Genomic DNA, 25815 nt, shown 5'->3' on the forward strand with positions numbered 1-25815 from the left:
TCAATTATGGTTGCCCTGCTTACTCGTCTGCTTCTCCTTCTACTCTTCGCCGTCTTGATGCTTTGCACCATACTGGGTTGCGCCTCAGTTCAGGTGCCTTTCGTTCGACTCCCATCCTTAGCTTGTATGTTGACACTGGCTTCCTGTGTCTCCAGGACCGCCGTGATCGCTACTGTCTTTGCTATCTTGCGCGGTCCTTACAACATTCTTCCTCTCGCCTATGTCGTGGTTTAACTTTTACCCCTCCTGCGGTTCCTGTTCCTCTTCACCACCTCCCTCTTTCTGTCCGGTTATCTCGCCTACAGGATTCTCTTTCCATTCGTATTTCTGATGTTTCTCCTCGTGTTGTTCCTTCTTTGCCCCCGTGGAGGGTCCCTCTTCCGCGGTTTTGTACATCCTTGACCCGTATCACTAAAGCTTTTACCCCTCCTACGGTTCTAAAACGCCTAATCCTCGAGCACTTTTCTTCTCACTCCCGCTCCGTTTCTGTCTTCACCGATGGGTCTAAGTCAGCGGACGGTGTTGGCTACTCTGTTTTTCCTGATCGCACTTATATGTGTCGCTTGCCTCCGGAGACTAGCATCTTTACAGCGGAACTTTATGCTATTCTCTATGCTCTTCGTCTCCTGCTTTCTCGTTGTCAGTCTTCCTTTGTAGTTGTTGTTGTTGACTCTCGTAGTGCCCTCATGGCTCTCGGGTCCTATAATCCGGTTCATCCAGTAGTTGTGGAGATCCAGCATTGGCTGTTTCTCGTTCACAGTAAATTTAAGTCGGTTGAGTTTTGTAGGGTTCCCAGCCATATTGGTGTCTTTAAATGAGCGTACGGATGCTGCCGCCAAGGAAGCTGTCCGCTCTAGTCCCATCTCTCGTACAGGCATTCCGTCTTTTACCCGGTTATCCATTCCTCAGTCCTTACCCGTTGGCAGGCTTCTTGGTTGTCTGTTACTGGTAACAAGTAAGTAAGTAATTATCAAAAGAAGGCACCAAACCGGGAAGGCTATGTAGCACCATCAAATATGCAAAATATCAGAGGGCGCTAAATATCACCAAGGATGCCAATACGAGAACAAAAACGCATAAGGCGAACGATATCAAAAGTATCCGAGTCACCAAGAATTCTATCGAGGGACAGGTGACCGCGAGGGGCGGTCGGAAAGCAAGACACACGCTCGTCCTGGAAGTCAGGACATTCAAGAAGGACATGCACGACCGTAAGAGGGACAATGCAACTAGGACAATAAGGAGCAGGGCGGCGCTCCATCAAGTGACCATGGGTTAAGCGAGTATGGCCAATACGCAACCTCGCCAGAGCTGTTTCCCACCGCCGGTTACGGTGGAAGGAGGACGGCCACGAGGAAACACAACATTTAAGAGTACGTAGCTTGTTACCAGTAACAGACAACCAAGAAGCCTGCCAACGGGTAAGGACTGAGGAATGGATAACCGGGTAAAAGTCGGAATACGGAATGCCTTTACGAGAGATGGGACAAGAGCGGACAGCTTCCTTAGCGGCAGCATCCGCACGCTCATTTAAAGACACGCCAATATGGCTGGGAACCCAACAAAACTCAACCGACTTAAATTTACTGTGAACGAGAAACAGCCAATGCTGGATCTCGACAACTACCGGATGAACTGGATTAAAGCACCCGAGAGCCATGAGGGCACTACGAGAGTCAACAACAACCACAAAGGAAGACTGACAACGAGAAAGCAGGAGACGAAGAGCATAGAGAATAGCATATAGCTCCGCTGTAAAGATGCTAGTCTCCGGAGGCAAGCGACACATATAAGTGCGATCAGGAAAAACAACAGAGTAGCCAACACCGTCCGCTGACTTAGACCCATCGGTGAAGACAGAAACGGAGTGGGAGTGAGAAGAAAAGTGCTCGAGGAAAAGGCGTTTTAGAACTGTAGGAGGGGTAAAAGCTTTAGTGATACGAGTCAAGGATGTACAAAACCGCGGAAGAGGGACCCTCCACGGGGGCAAAGAAGGAACAACACGAGGAGGAACAACACGAGGAGAAACATCAGAAATACGAACGGAAAGAGAATCCTGTAGGCGAGATAACCGGACAGAAAGAGGGAGGTGGTGAAGAGAAACAGGAACCGCAGGAGGGGTAAAAGTTAAAGCACGACAGAGGCGAGAGGAAGGATGTTGCAAGGACCGCGCAAGATAGCGAAGACAGTAGCGATCACGGCGGTCCTGGAGAGACAGGAAGCCAGTGTCAACATAGAAGCTAAGGACGGGAGTCGAACGAAAGGCACCAGAACTGAGGCGCAACCCAGTATGGTGCAAAGCATCAAGACGACGAAGAGTAGAAGGAGAAGCAGACGAGTAAGCAGGGCAACCATAATCGAGCTTAGACAGGACGAGAGAGGAATGTAAAGCAAGGAGAGTGCGCCTATCTGCCCCCCAAGAAGTATGGGACAAGACCCGAAGGAGGGTAAGGGACTTAGAGCACTCAACACGGAGGTAAGAGATATGGGGAGACCAAGACAAACGAGTGTCAAGGAATAACCCCAAAAGCTTCGCGGAATCTTTGTATTCAAGGGGATGACCATAAAGTGACAAAGAGGGACGAAGAACAACCCGTTTCCGCGTAAAAGTCATGGCACAAGTCTTAGAAGTAGAGAACTTGAAGCCATGACCTGTGGCCCAAGACGACACGGCATCAATCGCAAGTTGAAGCCGGCGTTGAAGGAGAGGCGAATCATCACCCTGACAACAAAGGGTAAGATCATCGACATAGAGAGCGGAGAAGACACCAGAAGGAAGAGAGGAAAGAAGACCATTGAGGGCAACCAGAAAAAGAGTAGTGCTCAGAACACTACCCTGGGGCACACCTTCGTATTGCTGAAAAGAGGGAGAGAGAGCGGTACCAAGGCGCACCCGAAAGGAACGACGAGAGAGGAAGCTGCGGAGAAAGAGAGGGAGATGACCACGAAGGCCAAAAGAATGAAGTTGAGATAGGATATGATAACGCCAAGTGGTGTCGTAAGCCTTTTCTAGGTCAAAAAGGACGGCAATAACGGAGGTCTTCGCAGCAAAAGCAGTACGAATATAGACCTCCAAGTTCACCAGGACATCTGTCGTGCTGCGGCACTTGCGGAAACCAAATTGAGAAGGGGAGAGGAGGTGATGGTGTTCCAGGAACCACATCAGACGAACGTTAACCATACGTTCAAAGAGTTTGCAGACACAACTTGTGAGAGCAATAGGGCGAAAGTCCTTAGGGGAAGTACCCAGAGACCCCGGTTTGCGAACAGGGAGGACAACGGCATCGAGCCAGTCCTCAGGGACTGACGACGACTCCCAGATCCGATTATACAGACTCAGTAAACACTGAGACGTGCTCGGAGGGAGATGGCGAAGCATCTCATAATGAATACCATCGGAGCCCGCCGCCGTAGAACCGCAGAGGGCCAGGGCAGAACAAAGTTCAGAGAGAGAGAAGGGATCATTATAGGGAAGCTGAAGATGAGTGCAGAAATCTAAAGGACGAGACTCAAGGACAGGTTTACGAAGAAGGAAAGATTGGGGAAGATGAAGACCAGAGCTAACAGAAGAAAAGTGGGAACCCAGTTCGGAAGCGACCTGCAACGGGTCCGCCACAAGAGTATCATGGAGGTGAAGGACCGGTGAAACATCGGGAACGAACTTACCCGCTATCTTGCGGATACGCTTCCAGATCTGGGCCAGAGGGGTTTCGGACGTAATTGTCGAGACATAAGATGCCCAACATTCACGTTTAGCCGTACGGATGGCCCTACGGGCCACCGCACTCGCTTTCCGAAAGAAAAGAAAAGAATCGGTCGTCTGCCTACGGCGGTGCTTCTTCCAGGCTGCACGCTTACAGCGGACAGCCCGAGTACAGTCCGCATTCCACCAGGGAACGCACTTCCGTGGACCCCGAGAGGAAGAGCGAGGAATAGAGCGGAGGGCAGCGTCGAAGACAGTGTCATGAAAAAGGAGGAGAGCGCGAGAGAGAGGCAGAAGGGAGAGGTCAGAGAGAGTAGCACTGAGGGAAAATAGGGTCCAGTCCGCCTTAGCAAACTGCCACCTAGGGAAAGAGAGGGAAGGGCGAAAAGAGAAAAAGGAAACAAGGATGGGGAAATGATCACTTCCATGGAGGTCATCAAGAACCTGCCATGTGAAATCTAAGTAAAGAGAAGAAGAGCAGAGAGAAAGATCAAGACAAGAAAGGGTGCGAGTTCGAGAGTCCAAATGAGTGGGCTCACCAGAATTCAGAAGAGACAGGGAAGAAGAGAGGAGAAACGGCTCAAGGAGGCGACCCCGGGTATTCGTCAGAACGTCACCCCAAAGAGAATGACGACAATTGAAGTCACCCAGCAGGAGCACAGGCTCCGGCAAGGAGTCTAGGAGGTGTTTCAAATCAGGAAGAGAGAGCGGGACACTCGGGGGGAGATAAATGGAACAAACTGTGTACCATTTCCCCACAAAGATACGAGCAGCAGAACAATGGAGAGGCGAAGGAAAAAGTAAAGGAACAAAGGGAACATCAGCCCGAATCAAGAGAGCAGAAGAATTAGAAGCCCCAGCAATGGCTGGGGGGGGGGGGGGGGTGAGAGAAAGGAATAGCCACGAAAACGACCAGGACGAGCACCAAGCATCGGCTCCTGGAGACAGACACAAAGGGGCGAAAACCGCGAAACCAGAAGTTGGAGTTCGAGGAAATTGGCGTAATAACCTCGAACGTTCCATTGAAGAATGGACAACGACGAGAAGAGAAAGGACAAAAACAGAGAACAAGGAAGAAACAAAGGCGAAAGACCAACAGAGCACGTTAAAGAATATCAGGGTCGGGATCAGGGTCAGCAAAGTCAGGGTTAGGGGGCATGGGTAAACTGAGCAAAGACGGAGGGAAGGAAACGGGAGAACAGATCAGAGGTGGGCGGGCAGGGTCCGGAGGAGGAGGAGGAGGAGGAGACAACGGAGAGGAGCAGTCAAGGACAGCAGCAGGAAGAGGGGGAGTAGAAAGAGAGGAGCGCACCCCAGCAAGAGCAGCAACCGAAAGGGAAGCAGGGGCCAAAGAAACCTCCATAGCAGGAACAGGGGGCGCAAGCACTGAAACGGGAGGGGAAGGAGCAACAGAGCCAGAAGGAGGAGCTGAGGAAGAAAGCGAAGCCTTCTTACCCGCCGGGGAAGAGGAAGGAGAGGAGCCAGGCTTACGCTTCTGAGTTAAAGAGACCGGTGTCCCAGCAACTACGTACCGGGCAACGGATTCCAGTGTCTCAACAGGAGAAGCCGAACGAGAGCACACACGACGGCCGTTAGGAGAGCGATGGACATCCGCCCGCACCGACAGGCGGCGGGGAGAGCCGATAGATGGAGGAAGAGGATGGGAAGGAGGATCGGAGGGGGACGAGGAAGAAGACACAGAAGACACGACAGACCGGGTAGAAGGAAGGGGAACCCCAGACAGAGGACCAGGAGGAGGATCCTTCGGGAGAGAACCCAAAGGGACAGAGGAGGGGGCAGTGGGCGCATCAGGGTCCAAGGCCTGGAAACGGTTGTGAGTCTGAGGAAGGCGGGAAGGACGAGGAGAGGAAGAGCGCAACACGCGAGCATAAGAGATATTAGCATAAGGCGGGAGCCGGCGAACCTGGCGCCTCGCCTCAGGAAAAGATAAACGCTCCCGGTGCTTCAAGTTGAGGACGGCTGCCTCAAGCTTGTAATGGACACACGCACGGGAGAAGGTAGGATGGGCCTCACCGCAGTTGAGGCAACGAGCCTGGGGAGAAGCGCACTCCGACTTAGAGTGACCTTCGCCACCACACAAAGGACAGAGAGAGACAGTCCCGGAGCAGCGGAGGGCACCATGCCCAAACCTCCAGCACTTGTTGCAGAGCCGAGGAGAAGGAATGTACTCCTGGACAGAGCACCTGGCACCAGCAAGAATGACAGAGGGTGGAAGGGTCCTACCATCAAAGGTAATCTTCACAACCCGGAGGGGTTGACGGCGTCTACCACGAGGGGGACGAGTAAACGTGTCCACCTGGAGAATAGAATGGCCCTGGGCAGCGAGGATATGTCGAATATCGTCGTGGCAGTCGCGTAGGTCCCGAACACCGGTCGCAACATGGGGCGGGAGCAAAATAGTGCCAACACTGGCATTCAACTGAACGTTCTTCGAGACCCGAACGGGGGTCTCGCCAAGGCAGGATAAGGCAGCCAAGCGGGAAGCAGCATCCTGAGAAGGAGCAGCAACGACACGTGTACCGAGACGAGTGGGGTTGAAAGTAATGGAGGCATCCACGGAATCAATGAGATGTCGATGGAGGGAGAAATCGTCAGGAGGCGCAGAATCAAGAGGGAGGAGATCAAAATATTTGGCCCACGAAGCGGGACCAAACAAGGCTTGATAGGTAGCAGAACAGGAAGGAATCGAGCGAGGGCGGCCGTGACGAAGACGGCGGTGAGAACCCCCAGAGAGAGAGGGGTTAAAAGGCGCAGTAGTTACAACTAGAGAAGGAGCCGCGCCAGGGGACGAGGTAGTCACCACTGGGGGCTTGGGGCTCGACCCAACCACAGAGGGAGGGGAGCCAGGGGAAGGAGTCAGAGGCGACAAAGGGGGAGCAAGGTCGGGGCCCAATGCAGCGGAGGCTACAGAACCCGGTCTTCCAATACGGACCGACTCAGGGGCTTGGTCGCCCACCCCACGAGCCTGAGAAGGTAAGCCAGAAGCAGCCGAAACAGGGGTTATCATCTTGACGAAAAGAAGAATTCATTCACGAATGTGCCCCCACACCCACCATGGACCCACAATTAGAGGCAGGACACCCAACAAGAAGCTATCGCCGATCTTGTCGGGGCCTCCTAGGGGTGCGTCGTGAGTATACACCCCACAAACGCCACCTTAAGAAACCGACAGTCCGTCGAGATCGGGTTCAGTGACGAAAGGGGGATTGACAATAAAAGGTTCCCCTCGCTCTCTACGTCGGGTACTACAGTTCTACGGGTGCAAGAGTATGCCTCCTCAAGCACCCGGGCGTCAAAATAGAAGAAGTCCAAGGGAAGAACCAGAACGAGCAAAAGGTCGGCATGAAACGGCAAGCAGATAGGAGAAGAGGGGGGAGAAACGAAACAGAAGGAAAAGGAAAAGATGCCCAGCAGAATTGGAGAGGACGGCAGCAGGAGCACAAGGCTAGAAAAGGACAGAGGACTGTCCCAAGGAGCATCACACTCTGGCAGCCGCCCACGAAGCCCCCACACGGCGACAACGAGCTGAGCGGGGAGGGACACAGGCAACCCATACCTGTCCCAGGGAGGTGTACGCGAGCCCTTCACTATGGCAAAGAGGCACCACGGAGGGGTCAAGAGCACAAGGTTACAAAAAGGAATAGGACTCTCCCATGGAACATGACTCCTTCAGCCTCTCTAGCCCCTTCATGGCAACAACGGGGCGGACAGGGCCTTTGGGAGTAGTTACTTTGAACCGAATATTCCGACTAATATAATCTTTATAACTTAGGATACCAAGGTCTAATTTAGCTTTATCACGCTAATTGGGCAGCAAAGTCAAAATAGTTTATATCTATACAATAATGGTTTATGAGTATATCTCTTCTTAATCCCTTCTTTTATTCTACTTGTGCTACGAGTCCACCCGTGAATATAAAAGAAAATTCCAAATGTTAACTTTCGGGAAGTTTAGAACCGTTTCTAATAATGTGCCCAACCACGTTCGTGCAACACGTCACCTATACACCTAAGAACGTTTAGGGTAGAAACATGTTAAAAGTAATATAGCAGGCGACTTTAGAATGGTCCAGGACGGAACGAAACGTCGTCGTCCCTCCTTATTCTAGTTTGTGGTCTTTTCATCATACTTTAGCCACGTTATTGTGACTCATCGCCTGCATAATATAGCAGGCGTTTGCTTTATGTTTTATGCAATTCAACACTTCCGCTATGAAGGCGTTCGTTAGTCGAGCTAACTGGCATATATTTCCAAAGATACTGGCCGACTAATGAAGTTTTTATTACGAAATGGTAGCGTCTTCACTATTCCAAGTGCCTGAATGTGTATAGACTTCTCTATAGTGTTCCGTAGTAAAAGTTCTCGGCATAACTATGGTATGCAAGCTAACTCCAAGACATCCGTCATTCGTTGCACAATAAATTAAAGCTCTTAAAGAGAATCTAAACTTTATTATGCTTTTATTACAGCTAATGCAAATACAATAAGTTATGCATAGTATCTGGCAGTGGTGGAAGTAACCGTAGTAGTTACTATTTGGGTAGTGGTAGTTACTATTTCCTGGAAGAGTTCTTGTGTAGTTACCACAGGGACCGTCTGGATCTGCAAACAAACAATATTTGACATTTGTGTAATAAAGATAGTGAACACTTGTACAAGTTAAAGACTACATAGTTACCTCGTGAGTGACAGCCACGTGGGTGATGGTCTGCCAGTATTTAACAGTATCTGTTGTGGTGACGAACTGACTGTAGGCAGAGACCATTGTGCTCACTGGGTAGACCCCCACCGTAGCCGTCACCAACACTACCGGTGTTGAGGTGACCCTTATCACAGAGGTCACCGTCTGTGGCTGCTGGGGAACAAACTCCCATTGGGTGGTGGTCTGGGTGACTGTCAGGGTGATTGCTGTCTGCTCAGTAACCCAGACGTCAGAGGTTGTAGTCTCCCGCAGAGTGTGGGTCAGGGTAGTCTGCAATATTATACACCATTACCAATTAGTGAAGTATAAATAACAGGTTGGTTAAGACAGGTAATGCCATGGCTACCAACCTCAGTGGTGACGGTGGAGGTTGTAGGGGTGACGACTGGCAGGGGCGCGTGGGTGCCGTAAGGTTGGTATGCCTGACCCTGGATCTGTTTAAGATATCTTTTTAGTAATTTCAAATTTTATTATTTCCAGCAGTGTAAAACAAAATAATTACCTGGGCGATACAACCGAGGAAGAACAGAGCCAACACCACCATCTGTACAGAAGAAAATGCAGTTTTTAATTAAAAGTCAGATTACCCACTAAAATCTGTACATTCAAATCTAAATAAAATATTAAAACCCTGAATAGTTAATTACAAATACTGACACCGGCTCTTAACTAATGAGATTAGTTTTTTGGGGGAAGGAGGAGTATAGCAAATTTTATGTAAGCGTTCTTAATTAAAGGTGGTCAATATTTTAAAGATTGTTGGCAAGGATAAAGACAGAAGGAATAAACGAGAGTGGGAAAAAATGTAAAGGTAAGGTGGGAACGCAGATATGTTACACGAACGTTATCCATCTGCCTAAAATTATAGTCAAGTTACTATCGCGCACCAGACAGTCGCGCGGTCAACTTGGGGGTCATGCACCCCTAAGTCTGCAATTCGGGTAAGCGTGTGGTGACACCCGAGTGTGTACTCGTTTCAGCTTTCTCACCTTAATTCTCGTGCTACGTCGCTCGTTTTCGTATTGTGTTCACAATTAAATTCTCTACAGGCGTGTATGAATATAATGTCCAAAAGCCTGGCGTGACTCCCCGCAGAAAAGCCTAAAGTTACCCGTGAACGAGCACCAATAGGTACACTGCAGCCTAATGTTTATACTCCAAGTTGATAAGATCAGATGTCCTGCGTCTCATTTTGGTATCAAATTGTTCGCAATAAAAGCGCGTATTTTAAGACTAGTCCCCTAATACCTGGAATTTTAACATTTAATTCTGGATGTTCATCACAAAATTATTTATATCTTTCCAGTGTTCCGACAAATTTTTGCGTTACATCTTTCATTTGTTATCAAATTTTGCGCAATCTAAAGGCGCTCATTTTGATACTTTCCCGAGGTCGATTGGATAAAACATGAATTTTACCCATTTTGTAGTGGACGCAAGTCCAGTCCAAAGTTACCGATAGTGGTAATTACTCAAACTGAATATATAGTAGCAAAGTTCAAAAGTTTATCCTTGTCTAGCAAATATTTAACCCAAGAGCAATGTTGGAGAAAAATTAAGTCATCTGAAGCCTTTTATTCGTTTGAAAGTCTTAACCAAGAGGCCAAGATAAATGATTAGTACGTTACCGTGAAGAGAAACTAAAAATGGCATTTAAATAGTATTAAAGTCCGTAGCAATGTGCTTAGGGTCTAAGCAAGTTCAGCGATTGGATAATATTATCTAGGAGGCAAGAACGTCATTATGCAGTTCAGAAGCCGAAAAAAAAAAAAAAAAATTAAACCGTCTTTAAAGTTTTATTAGCTCCTCGTAGGAAGCTAAATTCAACTACTTTTCAGAACATCTTAAGAAACATAGCATTTACGTAATGAAAGGGAAAGTATTATTTGGTCTAAGAGTGGTTAAGCTATAACTGCTCAGGAAAATAACAGTGAACAATTTATCACATTTTAAGCGTGTGGAGAGTTCTTACTACATTAGTAGCTCCAAATGCATACTTTTAACACGAACTAAGCATTATCCTTTCACAGTTCATTAATAAAATATTACTAACTTCAGCTAATAGAATCAATACATGTTAAACTATAAATTCCACGAAAGGTAACTATTACAATAAACATTGAACAAGATCCTTAAATAAGTTAAAATTTACATTTACCTTAAAACACTTAAAGTATGAGAGAAGGTACCACACAGACAACAGTGGACTGACTGAGGGGTGACGGCGGGCCGGGCACCTCGTTGACTTAACACCAAACACTTTAGGGGAAAGGTAGAAAGTTCCCCACTAAAGCTGCCACGACCACCATAACAGCGCCATCTATTGACAGAACCGTCAGCTTTGCTTCCAGTGGAACAAAATGGTGTGAAGACTCAAGGAGCTTGACTACTTATTTTGATAATTTCCAATAAATCTTTGCATTTCTATTTTATAATTAAATTAAAATAGTAATTTTATTAGCAGGCTTTCTATCGCGTAACTGATTATTAGCAAAAAATTTTAGTTTTAGTTAGAATATTTTATTTAGTCTTAGAAGATTTTATTGTGAGTAATTCTAAGACTGTAGACCTAAATGTATGTGTGTATATCACGAAAATAAACACGTGATTAAGAATGTGACAATGTCAGACCACGGAGGAAAAATGAAACAGGAAATTTCCTTAAGTACTTTCGTATATTAAATACATCTTCAGAAGGTCATCAGAAGGTCAAAATACATCTTCAGAAGATAATATACAACCTTCTGAAGATGTATTTAATATACGAAAGTACTTAAGGAAATTTCCTGTTTCATTTTTCCTCCGTGGTCTGACATTGTCACCTAAATGTATATATTTACTACCAAAGGCCAACACTCAACAACGAAGAAGACAGACCATATCGACACTTTCGGCAGCCTTCTCAATGGGAAAAACGAGTCTAAAGATAATCATTGAAGAATTACCTATTAAAAAATCAGCATGCGATTCGCAGAAGCTCAAAGCAGTCATAGAACAACAAATAGAAAGCATCTCAAGAACTACGACGACTCACATCTTCACAGATGGATCAGTTGATCAAGAAAGAGGTTTTGCTGGGGCAGCAGTTTACACTACAACTATGAAGCTTACGGAGCATGAATAGTGGGTGATCAACATTGCAAACATAATTATATGCCCTGAAGGAGGCCATAAACTATACAATTGAGAATAATTTACATGCTGTCGTCATTCATACCGACTCTAAATCTTCGCTCCAGGCATTGCTATCCAGTCAGCACAGAGATAATATACAACTCCTCACAAAAATCCAACATATAGGAAAAGAAGCAAATAATCTGGGGCTGTCAATCACCCTAAATTGGATATCAAGACACATTGGCATAGATTGTAATGAAAAGGCAGACTCACTAGCAAAAACTGCCACTGTCTACCTGTTGTACAGGTACAAATACCTCCAAGTTTTTTACAGAATAAGGAGCAAATCAAGAAGAAAATACTCCCAACTATCAAAAGTCGCCAATGTAACGAAAGAAAGATCCACTGGGATATGGTACGAACAAGCCACTGGAATATGTTACGAACTAGCCACTGGGTATTACTCTTTCAAGCCTGACAAAAAGATATCCAGAGACATTGCAGTAGCCATACACAGATTCAGACATAGTTACAAGGGCTACTGGGAGGTAATAAACCCATGGCTGCAGAAACTGCACAGCCTTGTGCTCCTGCAATCTGAAGCTATTTCGGCCCTCCAAGCCACAGTCACCCAACAACAACAAACCATAGACCGCCTCCTTGAATCGTCGACGAACATCAACCAAGAAATTCTCAACTTACAAGCTGTTGCAGACGACGCAATGGATCAAATACATAAGATTCAGGCCGAGGAAACCCACTCAGCTCAAAGTGACTTCCTACAAAAGCTGGAAAAACAAATAAATCTCCTTCAGATTCACCAGGCGGCTTCCGAAGACGACCTAGAGCAGCAACAACTTCATGACTCCCTGATAATTAGCTCTACTGATCTACCTGATGAACAACAAGGTGAGAATTCTTGTAACGTAGCCCACGTTAATTCAAAGATCAAAGTCAATGTTGATATTAAATCAGCTGTCAGGATAGATAAAAACAGTTCCCGTAGCAGTAGGAGAATGCTCATCAAACTTGCAAATCCCGCTGTTAAGTTTAACCTCATACAATCAGCTGCTAAGCAAAAAACCAACCTCTATATAAATGAGTGCCTTACAAAGCAGCGTGGATCCCTCCTCTTCAGGCTGCGTAAAATTAGCAAACTAAACCCTGGTCTTATCAAGCAGTGCTTGATACGACCAGGGTTTAGTTGGAATGGAACGATCATTGTAAAGAAATAAAGTGCAGGAAAAAGATATGAAATAAAGTGTGACCAACAACTACTGGCCTTCTTTAGTGATTGTGGTATATCTGAAAACCTTAACCCGACCAATGCCAATACTGAAAATAACTCTTTGAGTGCCTGAGCCTAACCTAACTTAATCTAACCTTGTCCAAGGTGCTGTCTCTGCCTTACCATTTAACTAATGTTCTCTCATTCATATAAGTTCCTAAGTAATCAGTCTCCATGCACTTAAGCAAGCATCTACCTCAGTATCATTGTAAAATTTTACTCTTAAATCTAATCTTACCCTATTCCTTTTAAATTTTAAATTTAATTGTACTGATTTATGTCATTTATTGTAATTAATTATTGATCTCATTCAGTTTTCTTAATTAGGTTCATACTAATTATAGGTTAAAACTAAGCTAAATAAAATTAATTATCTTTAAGATTATTTTACTTTACAATTATCATTTGTCTCATTTTTTTTGTTATATAATCACCTTGACAGTCTCTACTGATTTTTTGTTTTCTCCACCAAACTTGTGTATCCCTCATGGCAATCTAATGATCTTTATTCTACTTCTAATTGTTTAAATTTTTTGTATACTTGAATTTATTGTTGTGTTTTGCTACAATAATTCTCTAATTGCAGCAGACTTAGTATTTATGTAAGCATCTACCTCAGTGTTATAGTAAAATCTTGCTCATAAATATAATCTTACCCTGTAATTTTTTTCTTAATTTTTAAATTTAATTGTAATTTGATTTATACATCATTTATTGTAATTAATTATTCAGCTCATTCTGTTTTCTTAAGATCATACTAATTATAGGTTCACAACTAAGCTATATTAAATAATTTATTTTTAAGATTATTTTTACTTTACGATTATTATTTGTCTCATTATTTTTGCTATATATTATTTATGTCAGTCTACTGATTTTTTCTTCTCTCTTAACCTAACTCGTGTATCCTTCCTGGCTATGTACGGTGATATTTACTCTACTTCAAATTGTTTTTATTTTTTGTGTACTTACATTTATTGTTGTGTTTTGCTATAATTACCTTCTATTTACAGCAGATTTAATATTTAACTGTTCCTGTAATTGCTTGTCTTATTGTATCGTGACATTATTGCATCTATATGCATACTGATATTGATTCTGATCGAAATCTTCTGTCTCATATCCACACAAATTAGCACATTGATCATCATTATTGCAGGTATTACACAGCAAATCTTGCAAAAAAACAAACTCCTAAATAGCACCCGCTTATCAGTTTACAACCAAAATGTTAGATCACTTGGTAAACATTTTGATGATATAAATGCACTACTTACAGCACTAGGTACTAAATTATCATTCATCATTTTAACAGAAACTTGGCTAAGTAAAGACTATACCCAACTCTTCAACTTAGCTGGTTATAAAGCCATTCATAACTGCAGGCCTAACAAAAAAGGAGGTGGCACAGCAATATATTACAAAGATACCTTCATCTGCAATAGTGTCATTAGTGATAGAGACGACTGTTGTGAATATACCTTTGCCAAGTTCTCCAGTAAATCCCTTAAATCCTCCCTGACTATAGATTTATGCCATCTATAGATTTCCTAATACCAACATAGCTTAATTCTCAGACAACTTAAGGAATCATATCACAAATAACAATCTCAACAAAAATCACATCATTCTAGGAGGTCATTTCAATATTTACCTGGGTCTTCAAAATAACCCTCAAGTTGACTATTTCCGTAACAGCATGCACTCCTGTATGCTAATCCCCACAATCACCAAGCCCACCCGAGTCACTCAAACATCTGCCACTACCTACCTGGGAGCCGGTCGGCTGAGCGGACCGCACACTGGACTTGTGATCCTGTGGTCCCGGGTTTGATCCCGGGCGCCGGCGAGAAACAATGGGCAGAGTTTCTTTCACCCTATGCCCCTGTTACCTAGCAGTAAAATAGGTACCTGGGTGTTAGTCAGCTGGGTGTTAGGCAGTTGGTCCAGATGGAGTTTCACCATGGGTTCTGAAACTCAATCAGCATTCCTCTTCAACTGATTTTTCAGGCATTCCTGTTTACAGGAGTTGTAGCTGATGTGTGGAAAAACGCTAACATAGTTCCAATCTACAAAAGTGGAAGCAGGGAAGACCCCCTTAATTATAGACCGGTATCATTGACAAGTGTAATAGTCAGAATATTGGAAAAAAATAATTAAAACTAAATGGGTAGAACACCTGGAGAGAAATGATATAATATCAGACAGACAGTATGGTTTTCGATCTGGAAGATCCTGTGTATCGAATTTACTCAGTTTCTATGATCGAGCAACAGAGGACCTAAAAAAGGCTTTTGACAGAGTTCCACATAAGAGGTTGTTCTGGAAACTGGAAAATATTGGAGGGGTAACATGTATGCTTCTAACATGGATGAAAAATTTTCTGACTGATAGAAAAATGAGGGCAGTGATCAGAGGCAATGTATCGGACTGGAGAAATGTCACAAGTGGAGTACCACAGGGTTCAGTTCTTGCACCAGTAATGTTTATTGTCTACATAAATGATCTACCAGTTGGTATACAAAATTATATGAATATGTTTGCTGATGATGCTAAGATAATAGGAAGGATAAGAAACTTGATGATTGTCATGCCCTTCAAGATGACCTGAACAAAATAAGTATATGGAGCACCACTTGGCAAATGGAATTTAATGTTAATACATGCCATGTTATGGAATGTGGAATAGGAGAACATAGACCCCACACAACCTATATATTATGTGAGAAATCTTTAAATAATTCTGATAAAGAAAGAGATCTAGGGGTGGTTCTAGATAGAAAACTATCACCTGAGGACCACATAAAGAACATTGTGCGAGGAGCCTATGCCACGCTTTTTAACTTCAGGATTGCTTTTAAATACATGGATGGGGATATACTAAAGAAATTGTTCACGGTTTTTGTAAGGCCAAAGCTAGAATATGTAGCGGTTGTGTGGTGCCCATATCTTAAGAAGCACATCAGCAAACTAGAAAAGGTGCAAAGACATGCTACTAAGTGGCTCCCAGAACTGAAGGGCAAGAGCTACGAAGAGAGGTTAGAGGCATTAAATATGCCAAAACTGGAAGACAGAAGAAAGAGAGGTGATATGATCATTACATACAAAATAGTAACAGAAATTGATAAAATCGGTAGAGAAGATTTCCTGAGACCTGGAACTTTAAGAACAAGAGGTCATAGATATAAACTAGCTAAACACAGATGCCGAAGAAATATAAGAAAATTCACTTTCGCAGAGTGGTAGACGGTTGGAACAAGTTAGGTGAGAAGGTGGTGGAGGCCAAGACCGTCAGTGGTTTCAAAGCATTATATGACAAAGAGTGCTGGGAAGACGGGACACCACGAGCGTAGCTCTCATCCTGTAACTACACTTAGGTAATTACACTTAGGTAATTACACACACACACACACACACACACACACACACAAACACACACACACAGGGGCCTCGTAGCCTGGTGGATAGCGCGCAGGATTCGTAATTCTGTGGCGCGGGTTCGATTCCCGCACGAGGCAGAAACAAATGGGCAAAGTTTCTTTCACCCTGAATGCCCCTGTTACCTAGTAGTAAATAGGTACCTGGGAGTTAGTCAGCTGTCACGGGCTGCTTCCTGGGGGGTGTGTGTGTGTGTGGTGTGGGAAAAAAAAAAAAAAAAGTAGTTAGTAAACAGTTGATTGACAGTTGAGAGGCGGGCCGAAAGAGCAAAGCTCAACCCCCGTAAAAACACAACTAGTAAACAACTAGTAAACACACACACACACACACACACACACACACACACACACACACACACACACACACAAAACAAACTAAACAGACGTGTTTTTCTGGTGCTAATCAGACCATTGGAGGGTATACAAGATAAGATCAGTGTGTAGGAAAGTATAACCAGGCGCCCCAGAAGCCCAGATGTAGGAGCGTTCTCCATCGCCTCACAGTCCGGAGACTGTCCGGTGACTGCCCAGTGTCGGCAATGTTTAGTTGCTTTTTGTCACACATTACTTATTTAAAACGTTATTTTGTTCTTGTTTCTTCGTTCCTTGCGACTTGAAAACATAGATTTTTACGTTTTGCATGTAAGATTATCTTTCTCTGTTCATGTTGCCAACATTTCTCTTCGTGTCGTTCCACCCTTGCCCCCATGGAGGGTCCCACTTTCAAAGTTTTGCAAAACCTTGATCCATATGACAAAGGATTCTACTCTTCCTATATTTCTGAAACAACTATTCCTTGAACATTTTTTTCACACTCCCACTAAGTTTACCAACGGTGTTGGCTACTCTGTTGTATTTCCTGACCAGATCAATATAAGTCTCCCGAAGACTAACATCTTCACGGCAAAACATTATGCAATTTTGTATGATCATGGTCGTCGTAGGTGACTATCACAGTTCCTTCATTGCTCTGGAGTAATTTGATCCTATCGATCTTGTGGAAGTCGAAATTCAATATTGGTTGTATCTTATCTTCAGTAGATTTAAAACAATCGAGTTTTGCTGGGTTCCCAGCCATATATGTATTTCCTTAAATGAGTGTGTGGATGCTGCTGCCACTAAGGAGGCTACCCACACTTATCCTGTTTTCAGCAAAGGCGTTCCTTATTTCGGTTTTTATTCAGCCATTCATTCCTCAATCCGTGCCCGTACGCAGGGTCGTTGGTCGTCTGTTATTGTAACAAACTGCGTGCTCTTAAGAGTAGCGTTTTCACATGGACTTCCTAATATCACCGAAACCGGATGGGGAAAACATCTCTGGCGAGGTAATGTACTGGCCATACTCGTTTAACTCATGTGCACCTACTGGAGTGCCGCCCTGCTCCTTATTGTTCGATCTGTATTGTCCCTCTTACGTCGTGCATATCCTTCTTGAATGTCTTGACTTCCAGGATGCGCGTGTGTCTTGCTTCTCGACTGTCCCTTGGAGTCATTTGTCTCTCGACAGAATCCTTGGAGAATCAGATATCCTTGATATTGTTCGCTTTATGCGCCTTTGTTCTAGTATTAGCATCCTTAGTGATATTTAGCGTCTTTTTCAATATCCTGCACCTTTGACGGTCTTACATAGTCTCCCCGGCTGGGTGCCTTCCTTTTATAATCACTTACGTCTTCCCTTTCATCCCCCCATCCCTTTTGTGACAAATGGGAGGGATGATCAAAGGGAGGGGAGAGACGAATGACAGCAAGGGGAGAAGGGAGAAAGGGGAGAAAAGGGAGAGGGGAGAAGGGAGAGCCATGAATTGAGCACCAGATCATTACACCCTCCTCACCCGTTCTCCTGCTCCTCCTCCCTTCCTCACCATTTTCCACTACCTTTGCCTGGCCCATGCTTCACCCATTCAACTTCGTCCTACCCTCTTTCCCTATACCACCCCCCCCCCACCTCTCCCTCTCCATCCCCCAACTCCCTCCATATTTCTAAAATATATTTTATTAGTAATAATTATAATGTCATCATTCAATTACATTAAATGATATTCGCATTGACTATAATAAACACTTTTGAATTGTGTCTTCCCCCTTCCCCCCTGGCCGTCCTACTAATGGGAGGGAGATGTTCAGAATGTTTTATGGGATTATGTTCTTAGTTGAAAAGGCAGGGAGCATCAGTTAATCCTCCAGAGGCAGATATTGATGTATCTATATTAGGTGCCTTAATCCTTGTTTTCAATATTTACATAGGTATTGGGACGGACAGTGCAAAAAATCATGTGGCATCTGATTGTGTACACTGTTCCCGATCAAATTCTAGCGACCCTGACCAACCTATGGTCATCCCGGACCCCAGACCATTATCTTTTAAATTAGGTGACACTTTTCCCAAGCGTCTGGCCTACAACTTTGGATAGAAAATTATCTCTCATAGCTACAGATAAACTAATAGAATCTCATAACTGAAGAAGCAAATACAAAGACTTCACATTAACTTCCCGCCTCGGTTACTCCTTAATATATAGGAGCGGGGAGGGTGGGGTGGGGGGGGGGTGGTAATGTTTGTGTTCCGCCCGGGTAGGTGAGTGGCTCCTACTGTCCTCTTATATGCCTGCTGATGCGGTACACAAGCGAAATGCCTCCCGTGTGTTTGCTGTGCATAGACCCCATGCATACACTTCAGTTCCTTCATTTAGTTAAACCCACCTAGTGGCTGCAGCTCCTGGGTGGAGGTGGAGTAAAATGGGAGGTTGCGTGGCCCTTCTGAATTAGTCGTCAAGTTCAATCGCATCAACTGGGCATTGTAAAATTGCTATTCCAATCGGTCTTTGGGCTACTCTTAAGGCCCCTAAACCGGCATATACTATCCGTTAGCTTTAAGGATCTTCGTGTGCTTGTTCCTACCCTTGTTGGGCTCCATGGTGGGAAGGGGTGCGGGGCTGTGAAGTCCATTGTCTAATTACGTGCTTCTAAATACAGATCTATCTTTGGCTCTGAGAGGGCGACCAGGTTCCAGAGTTGCACAGACGGTATATCGGGCTCCATATCTGCGTCTACGATGGTCCCAGACCATGCTTGGTGTTTGGTTCCCTCTTGGTGGACGGTAACTTGGCGCACTAAGGGGACACATGTACCCCGGCCACAGGTATGAAGGGGTATCTCCAGCTCCCCTCACTGCCTGCTGTGATGCGGCACAAGCTAAACGCATTCCTATATATTGGTCATGGATGGAGATATCTGCACTCCTCAGTGTCATTTCCTCAGTGTGATTTCTTTTAAGGGGTTAAGCCTGCCCTGGGGTTGACCCCTAGGTGGGGGGGGGGGTGAAGAGGCAAAACTGGAGGTTCAGGGCAACCCACCTGAACCAATCAGCTCTAGTTAGCACCACTTAGACATCGTGTCAAGTGGGCATTGTAGGATTGGTGTCCTTATTGGACCCTGGGCTCATTTCAAAATAAATTCCCTCTCCATGCCTCTGCAGATAATGTTGAAAACTCTGTCATGGTTCTCCTAAGTGCAGCTGCATGATGTCCCTTTGCCACCTTATGTGTGTTGTGGGACATTTGGGGCTTGACTCTAATTATTTAAATATTAATATAGTAAATTCAATTACGAAGGACCACCCACTTTTAAAGTAAAAGAGGGAAACTGAGAAAATATGATCATTAGAAAATTCTAGATGAACCAGTAACTATGGATAAAATACTATATGATCATTGAAATAATTAATGGGCTGTATAATTAAATGAATCAAAGCCTCAAACACCTACATTGGGGGGGTATTACTGGAACTCAGTACGTCCAGGAACTAGTGTGGTTCGTTCACCAGTCCAATGTATAATAATCTAATCCTATGAATATTTATGAAATCATCATCGTTATCATTAATGGGAACATAGATTATGAATATGTATAATAATAATTATAATAAACACATGTTAATCCAATGAACAGGGTTCTGCATGTAAAAGAGTACAGATAATAATCAAGGAATACAAAGAAATCTTAGCTTAATGACGATTCCTTAGAAGTTAGTTACGACTCATCTTCTGATTCCCCTGGACTCGTCATGGAACACTGGGAGGTGATTAACATGAGAAATGACAGCTCGGAGAATTCTTCGCCCACGCTGTAAATCAAATTAGTTTCAGTAGTAACAAATTAAACTACTAGGAATCTATATTCAAGAAAACGAGATTAAACATCAGGAAAATAATAACCTGTGGTTTTTAGTTGTCATACGTCGTCATGACAAGCTACCCAGCTATAAACCCACCCCCTATCTGATGCATCAAACAAGGATCAAGGTACTTAGCTAATATGGGCACTGTGTAAGTTAAAGCTTGCCGAAGGTCGCGTCCTAGGCTCCGGACTAGCCTATCCTAGATACTGATGCGCTTCACTGGCCGGTCACGTGGAGTTACATAGAACCAAATTTAACAGGTTCCGTAAATGACACTGACACCAGGTGAAGGTATTGTCTGCAAAGGTTCTTCACACCTCACAGTGGCGACTTTCTTCTGGAGATTTGATGGAGTTTACCCTGATGGCTGGGTAATGGCGTCTCCTCGTGAGCACAACGTGAACACGTCTACTCGTGAGCGCTTCAACACGTGGACTGGCGTCTCTTCCGCCCCGCGTCCCGCGTTTGTTAAACAAATTATTTGTTATGGATATTGTCATTTCTCGCAGTTGTGCTTGAAATGCTCGGGTTAGGACGGGTTTATTATTTGGAAGAGTTAAATATTATTATTTGCCCGTTTTATGATAGTAAACAAACAATGGAGAAGAATTATAATCTCTCCAGGGCATTCACGCGTGACGTTAATTTTATTACTAGATAATAGCTATAACTATAAACGCTCTATTTGGCCTTAGTTGGAGATCAGTTTATCTGTAATTAATTATCACACAGAACACCGTTGTTTATAGAGAATCAAATTCAATTCTCAGACACATTGGATATAAATGTGTTTATTACAATGGAATCTGACGCAATACTGGCGTCGGGTGATGTAAGAATTCTAGCCTTATTGTACAGATGTAATTATTAGTACATGTGAACTCTACGTTGGGTTAATTTAATCACTACAATGATTAGTAGAATTAGTAGTAATAATGAGAATACAACAGTGTTGTATTTAGTGTTGGAAATTTCCAACATAACTCCGGGGGGAGGATTCTAGGGTCGTAGTGTAATGTGGAGTACTGACACCTATCCCGAAGTTGATATTAATATTAGTATATTAGTATGTTAGTATGTTAGTACACACATAACGAATGTCCCGTATTTGTCAAGGACTTGCAAGAAACTTAAGTCTTGCTAATTTCATGTCAAATGAAACATGTTATTTATAGCCTACACAATAATTAAAGATTTTAAATCACACGATTTAAACAACAGAATCTACTGTGATGGGAATATCCTGGGTCATAGTGACTTGTAATGGTTTGTTACTTGACATCACACCACAGTATCATCATAGTTATCTAAATTGGGTGTAAAGGGAATTACTCTTATTCAGAGTTGTAATAGGCTTGCAGATTCCGCCTACATTGTTGAGCAGCAGCTCTAGTGGGGCAGTTGCTCTGAGGATCAGAATTACTGTCCTCGGAAATTACTGGGGAAGCTGGATCTGGCTGATATTCTCGCTCAGCCAATTCAAGAGGAACCAGCTTCTCTAAAGTTTTTAGAGTAGTGTTGCCTCGGCATAAAACTTTAACTACTCTTAGGACACCTTGATGATCTGGATGAATGGCAACAATTTTGCCTATGGGCCACTCTGACCTTGGTCCATCACTGTCGACTAATACTAGGTCCCCTGGTTTTAATTGCACTTTATTGTAAGGACTCGAAGCTCCGTAGTGGTACTCTCGTAGAGCTGTGAGATACTCTCGAGTCCACACCTCATTCCACCTGTTAATAACTCTGGAGAGATGCTGGTAGCTTTCCACCAAGTCACCTTTGGTCACATGTGACGGGTCTACGGGGTCCTCTTCGGCTAAAGGGATGAGGGGGCTCAGTAGACCTCCATGGATCAAGTGTGAGGGACTCAGAGGTTCTCTCTGGGTGAAATCATCAGACAGGTAGGTTATTGGGCGGTTATTGACTCGCGCCTCGATTTCCACAACAATAGTTTGGAGTTCGGAGTAACTGACCTTTTGTCTGTGTAAAGTTTTCCTTAGACACTTCTTGACTGTGCCTACCATTCGCTCATAGAACCCACCTTGCCAAGGGGCTCTCGGTGCTATGAATTTCCAGTGACATTGTCGTCTCTGTAGGACTGACTGTACTTCTGGGTGGTTCCAGACTTCTCGTAAACAAGCTTCTCCTGCCACAAAATTGGAACCATTGTCCGATATCATTAATTTGGGACAAGATCTGTGAGCAGCAAATCTGCGGAAGGCTTGGATGAAGGCTTCAGCACTCATGTCTGAAGTGACTTCTAAATGTACGCCTCTGGTTGTAGCACACGTAAAGAGACAAATGTATGCTTTCACTGGTATATTATCTGGGTTGCCAGTGAGAAGTAAGGCTCCTGTGTAATCAACACCAGTGGTTTAGAAAGGACGAAGATGAACCACTCTTTCTTCAGGGAGTGGTGGAGGTCCTGGGTAAGGACATACTCTAGCATCGTATCTTTTACAGATTACACAAGATTTAATAATGGACTTAACTGTCTCACGACCTTGAGGAAGCCAGTACTTTTGTCTAAGGTCGGTGAGAGTATCTAACACTCCACCATGTAAAGTACCATATTGATGGTGATGTAACACAAGAAGTTTAGTGATGATGTGGTGACGAGGTAGAAGAATTGGATTCTTTGTGTCCAAATCAATTTTTGCATGAAGCAAACGTCCTCCACATCTTAGTATATCATGAGTGTTGGCATCATACCAGATACCTAGAGACTTAGTTAATTTATCTGGAAGATTTTCATATTCGCTTCCATATGTCTCTTGTTGTGCACGTTTGATCCAGTAGAGGATAGGATTGGGAAACTTATGTCGAATTCCTATCTTAGCAAGAAAATCAAACACATGTGCGGTTACTCTTAATAACTTGCTTAAGTTAGAATAATTGTGAGGATCAATGGCTAATATCCGTTGAGGTTCTGGTTCTTTCATGGGAGTGGTGATATTGGTCACTATGACTTGTGGCTTTTGTTTGGGCCACTGACCACCAACAAGCCATGAAGGTCCATTGAACCACAGCGAAGACTTGATAAGTTGTTTTAGTGTTAATCCTCGAGATAAATAATCTGCAGGATTGTCCTTAGTAGGAACATGTCTGAATTTATATCCAACAGATAACTCATGAATCTCCCTGACGCGATTACTAACGTAGGGAGTCTTGTTGTTGTTGTTTCTTACCCATTGTAAGACTGCCTCGTTGTCTGACCACACTACAATCTCACCAAAGTGGATATTATTGAGTGTCTTTGTCAGGCAATGAGCCAATCTTACTCCCACTAGCAACGCAGTCAACTCCATTTGAGGCAAAGACCTCTTCTTAATGGGAGCAACTCTTGCTTTAGATGTGAGCAAAATTGATTGTGAACTATTAACTAAGTAGGCTACTGCGCCATATGCTTTGCCAGAGGCATCGCAGAAAACGTGCAAATTGGTGGGTAAGTTTGGTCCTGAAGCATTACGAGGAAATTTCAAAACACCTAACTGATTAAAATCCGTTGAGAGTATCTGCCATTTAGCTTGTAACTCACTTGGTAACGGATCATCCCATCCCATATGTTTCTGCCAGCACTCCTGCATTAGGAGTTTGCCCCTTATTAATATAGGACTAAGTAGGCCTAAAGGGTCAAATGGTTGACTGACAAACGAGAGCAGTGTTCTCATGGTAAGGGTTGAGTTATCAGTTTGTACTGACTTGACATTCATCTCGTCAGTACTGGTGTTCCATTCCACACCTAGAACCTTTAATTGATTGGGTACCTGATAACCTGGAAATTCTTTCTCGATTACCTGGTTGAGCAATTCATTATTTGAGGCCCATGACTGTAGTGGCATATTGGCTCCTAATAGTTCACGGTTAGCCTCATGGTAGATTTCTACCAGATCAGTTTGATCATTAGTGGTCCCCTGGAAATTGTCGACATACAAGTTGTCGCTAATGTTTGCCTTATAGGGGCTGTTTGATTTCCTCAAATGTGTGTCTAAGGTTGCTTGCAAAAGAAACGGTGAGGACGTAGCTCCAAATAATACTGAGGCAAAACGATGTGATAACTTCACTGTTAGGATCCAGTGGATCCTTAATCCAGAGGAATTTTGTGTAGTTACGATCTTCCTCCTGCAAACCTACTCAGAGGAAAGCCTTGCTGATATCAGCAGTGTAGGCGAAGATTCCAGTGTGAAATCGTAACAGCACATCATGTAGCCTTTGTGTTAGGCTAGGTCCCGTTTGGAGACATTCATTTAAAGACACACTGCTTGGCTTTACTTTAGCACTACAGTTAAAGACAATACGAATAGGTGTTGTCAATGAGTCTTTCACCACAGCGTGATGAGGTAAATAATGACCTATTTTTCGGTCATCGTTATCAACAACCTCAATAAATTTACTGTTAAGTTGTTGTTGGATGAGTTGATGATACATGTTCAGTTTGTCTGGCTGCTTCTGTAGTCGTGTTAATTGAGACTGCAATTGTGAGGCTGCCATAAAATAATTTACTGGAAGTTGTGGATGATCCAACTTCCATGGGAGTCTCACCCAGTATTGTTTATTTTCATAGACAACTGTGTCCAGGTATTGCTTGTAAGTCCACGTATCATCAGGGCTTGGCTGTTCAGGGATAATACCTAAAGTGTCTAAATCCCACAAACGATGTATTGGTGGGTCAGACTCAATATCTTCAGATATTTCTCTGAAACGTAGGGGTGACTGTTCCAAGCCTAGTCACGCCACTATTATGTTATTAGATTGTTGGTTTGTGGACGCTGGATTTTGTCTGAAAAGCACCGGTCCCGTAAGCAATTTGCCTCCTGCGGACGACAACAAATTCATTCCGTGTTGTCTAGTGCATCCAGTTATAAATTTGTAATAATGATCCGCGCCTATAAGTATTCCAACATCTGTGAGGCAGTCAGAATTTATTTTATAATCTGCTAGCCTCATGCGGTTTCGTCTAAGATGTCTCGCAGTGCGAGCTAACCCAGTGACTTGTAAGTCTGTAGGAAGTTTATCTACTACTACCGCGTGTATTGGACTAGTAGAAGATCCGAGTCTCACTAATACCTTAACTACCTTGTAGTCACGAGGTCCACTATTTGACAAGAAACCAGAAATATTTAACCTCACACTTTTGGCAGGTTTTAAATTTAATTCATCTACCAACTGTTGTGTAATGAAGGTTTTCTGTGAACCTTGGTCAAAAAGACCTCTAGTGTTAATTCTAGATCTTCGGTTTATTAGTCTAAGTTGAGCTGTAGGCAAAGTAGTATTATTGCCTGACTCAGTAGCAAGTACATTTACTTCTTGATGCACTTTGCAATATTGCACTGCGGTAGAATTCGTGGAATTCTCCCCAGTGGTCA

At 43.9% G+C, this 25815-nt stretch overlaps 1 protein-coding gene across 1 annotated transcript; it reads right to left on the reverse strand.

The window, feature by feature from the left end:
- Nucleotides 1-8161: 8161 nt before the first annotated feature.
- Nucleotides 8162-10699, reverse strand: LOC123751166 (uncharacterized). The gene is made up of 5 exons (XM_069305166.1): nt 10586-10699; nt 8930-8971; nt 8778-8861; nt 8404-8697; nt 8162-8327 (listed from the first exon to the last, which is right to left on the reverse strand). Exons 2-5 carry the CDS (start codon nt 8969-8971, stop codon nt 8214-8216), a joined length of 534 nt encoding a protein of 177 aa, XP_069161267.1. The 5' UTR covers nt 10586-10699; the 3' UTR covers nt 8162-8213.
- Nucleotides 10700-25815: the final 15116 nt, after the last annotated feature.

Source organism: Procambarus clarkii, chromosome 54, assembly GCF_040958095.1.
Source record: "Procambarus clarkii isolate CNS0578487 chromosome 54, FALCON_Pclarkii_2.0, whole genome shotgun sequence".
NCBI classification, from domain to species: Eukaryota; Metazoa; Arthropoda; class Malacostraca; order Decapoda; family Cambaridae; genus Procambarus; species Procambarus clarkii.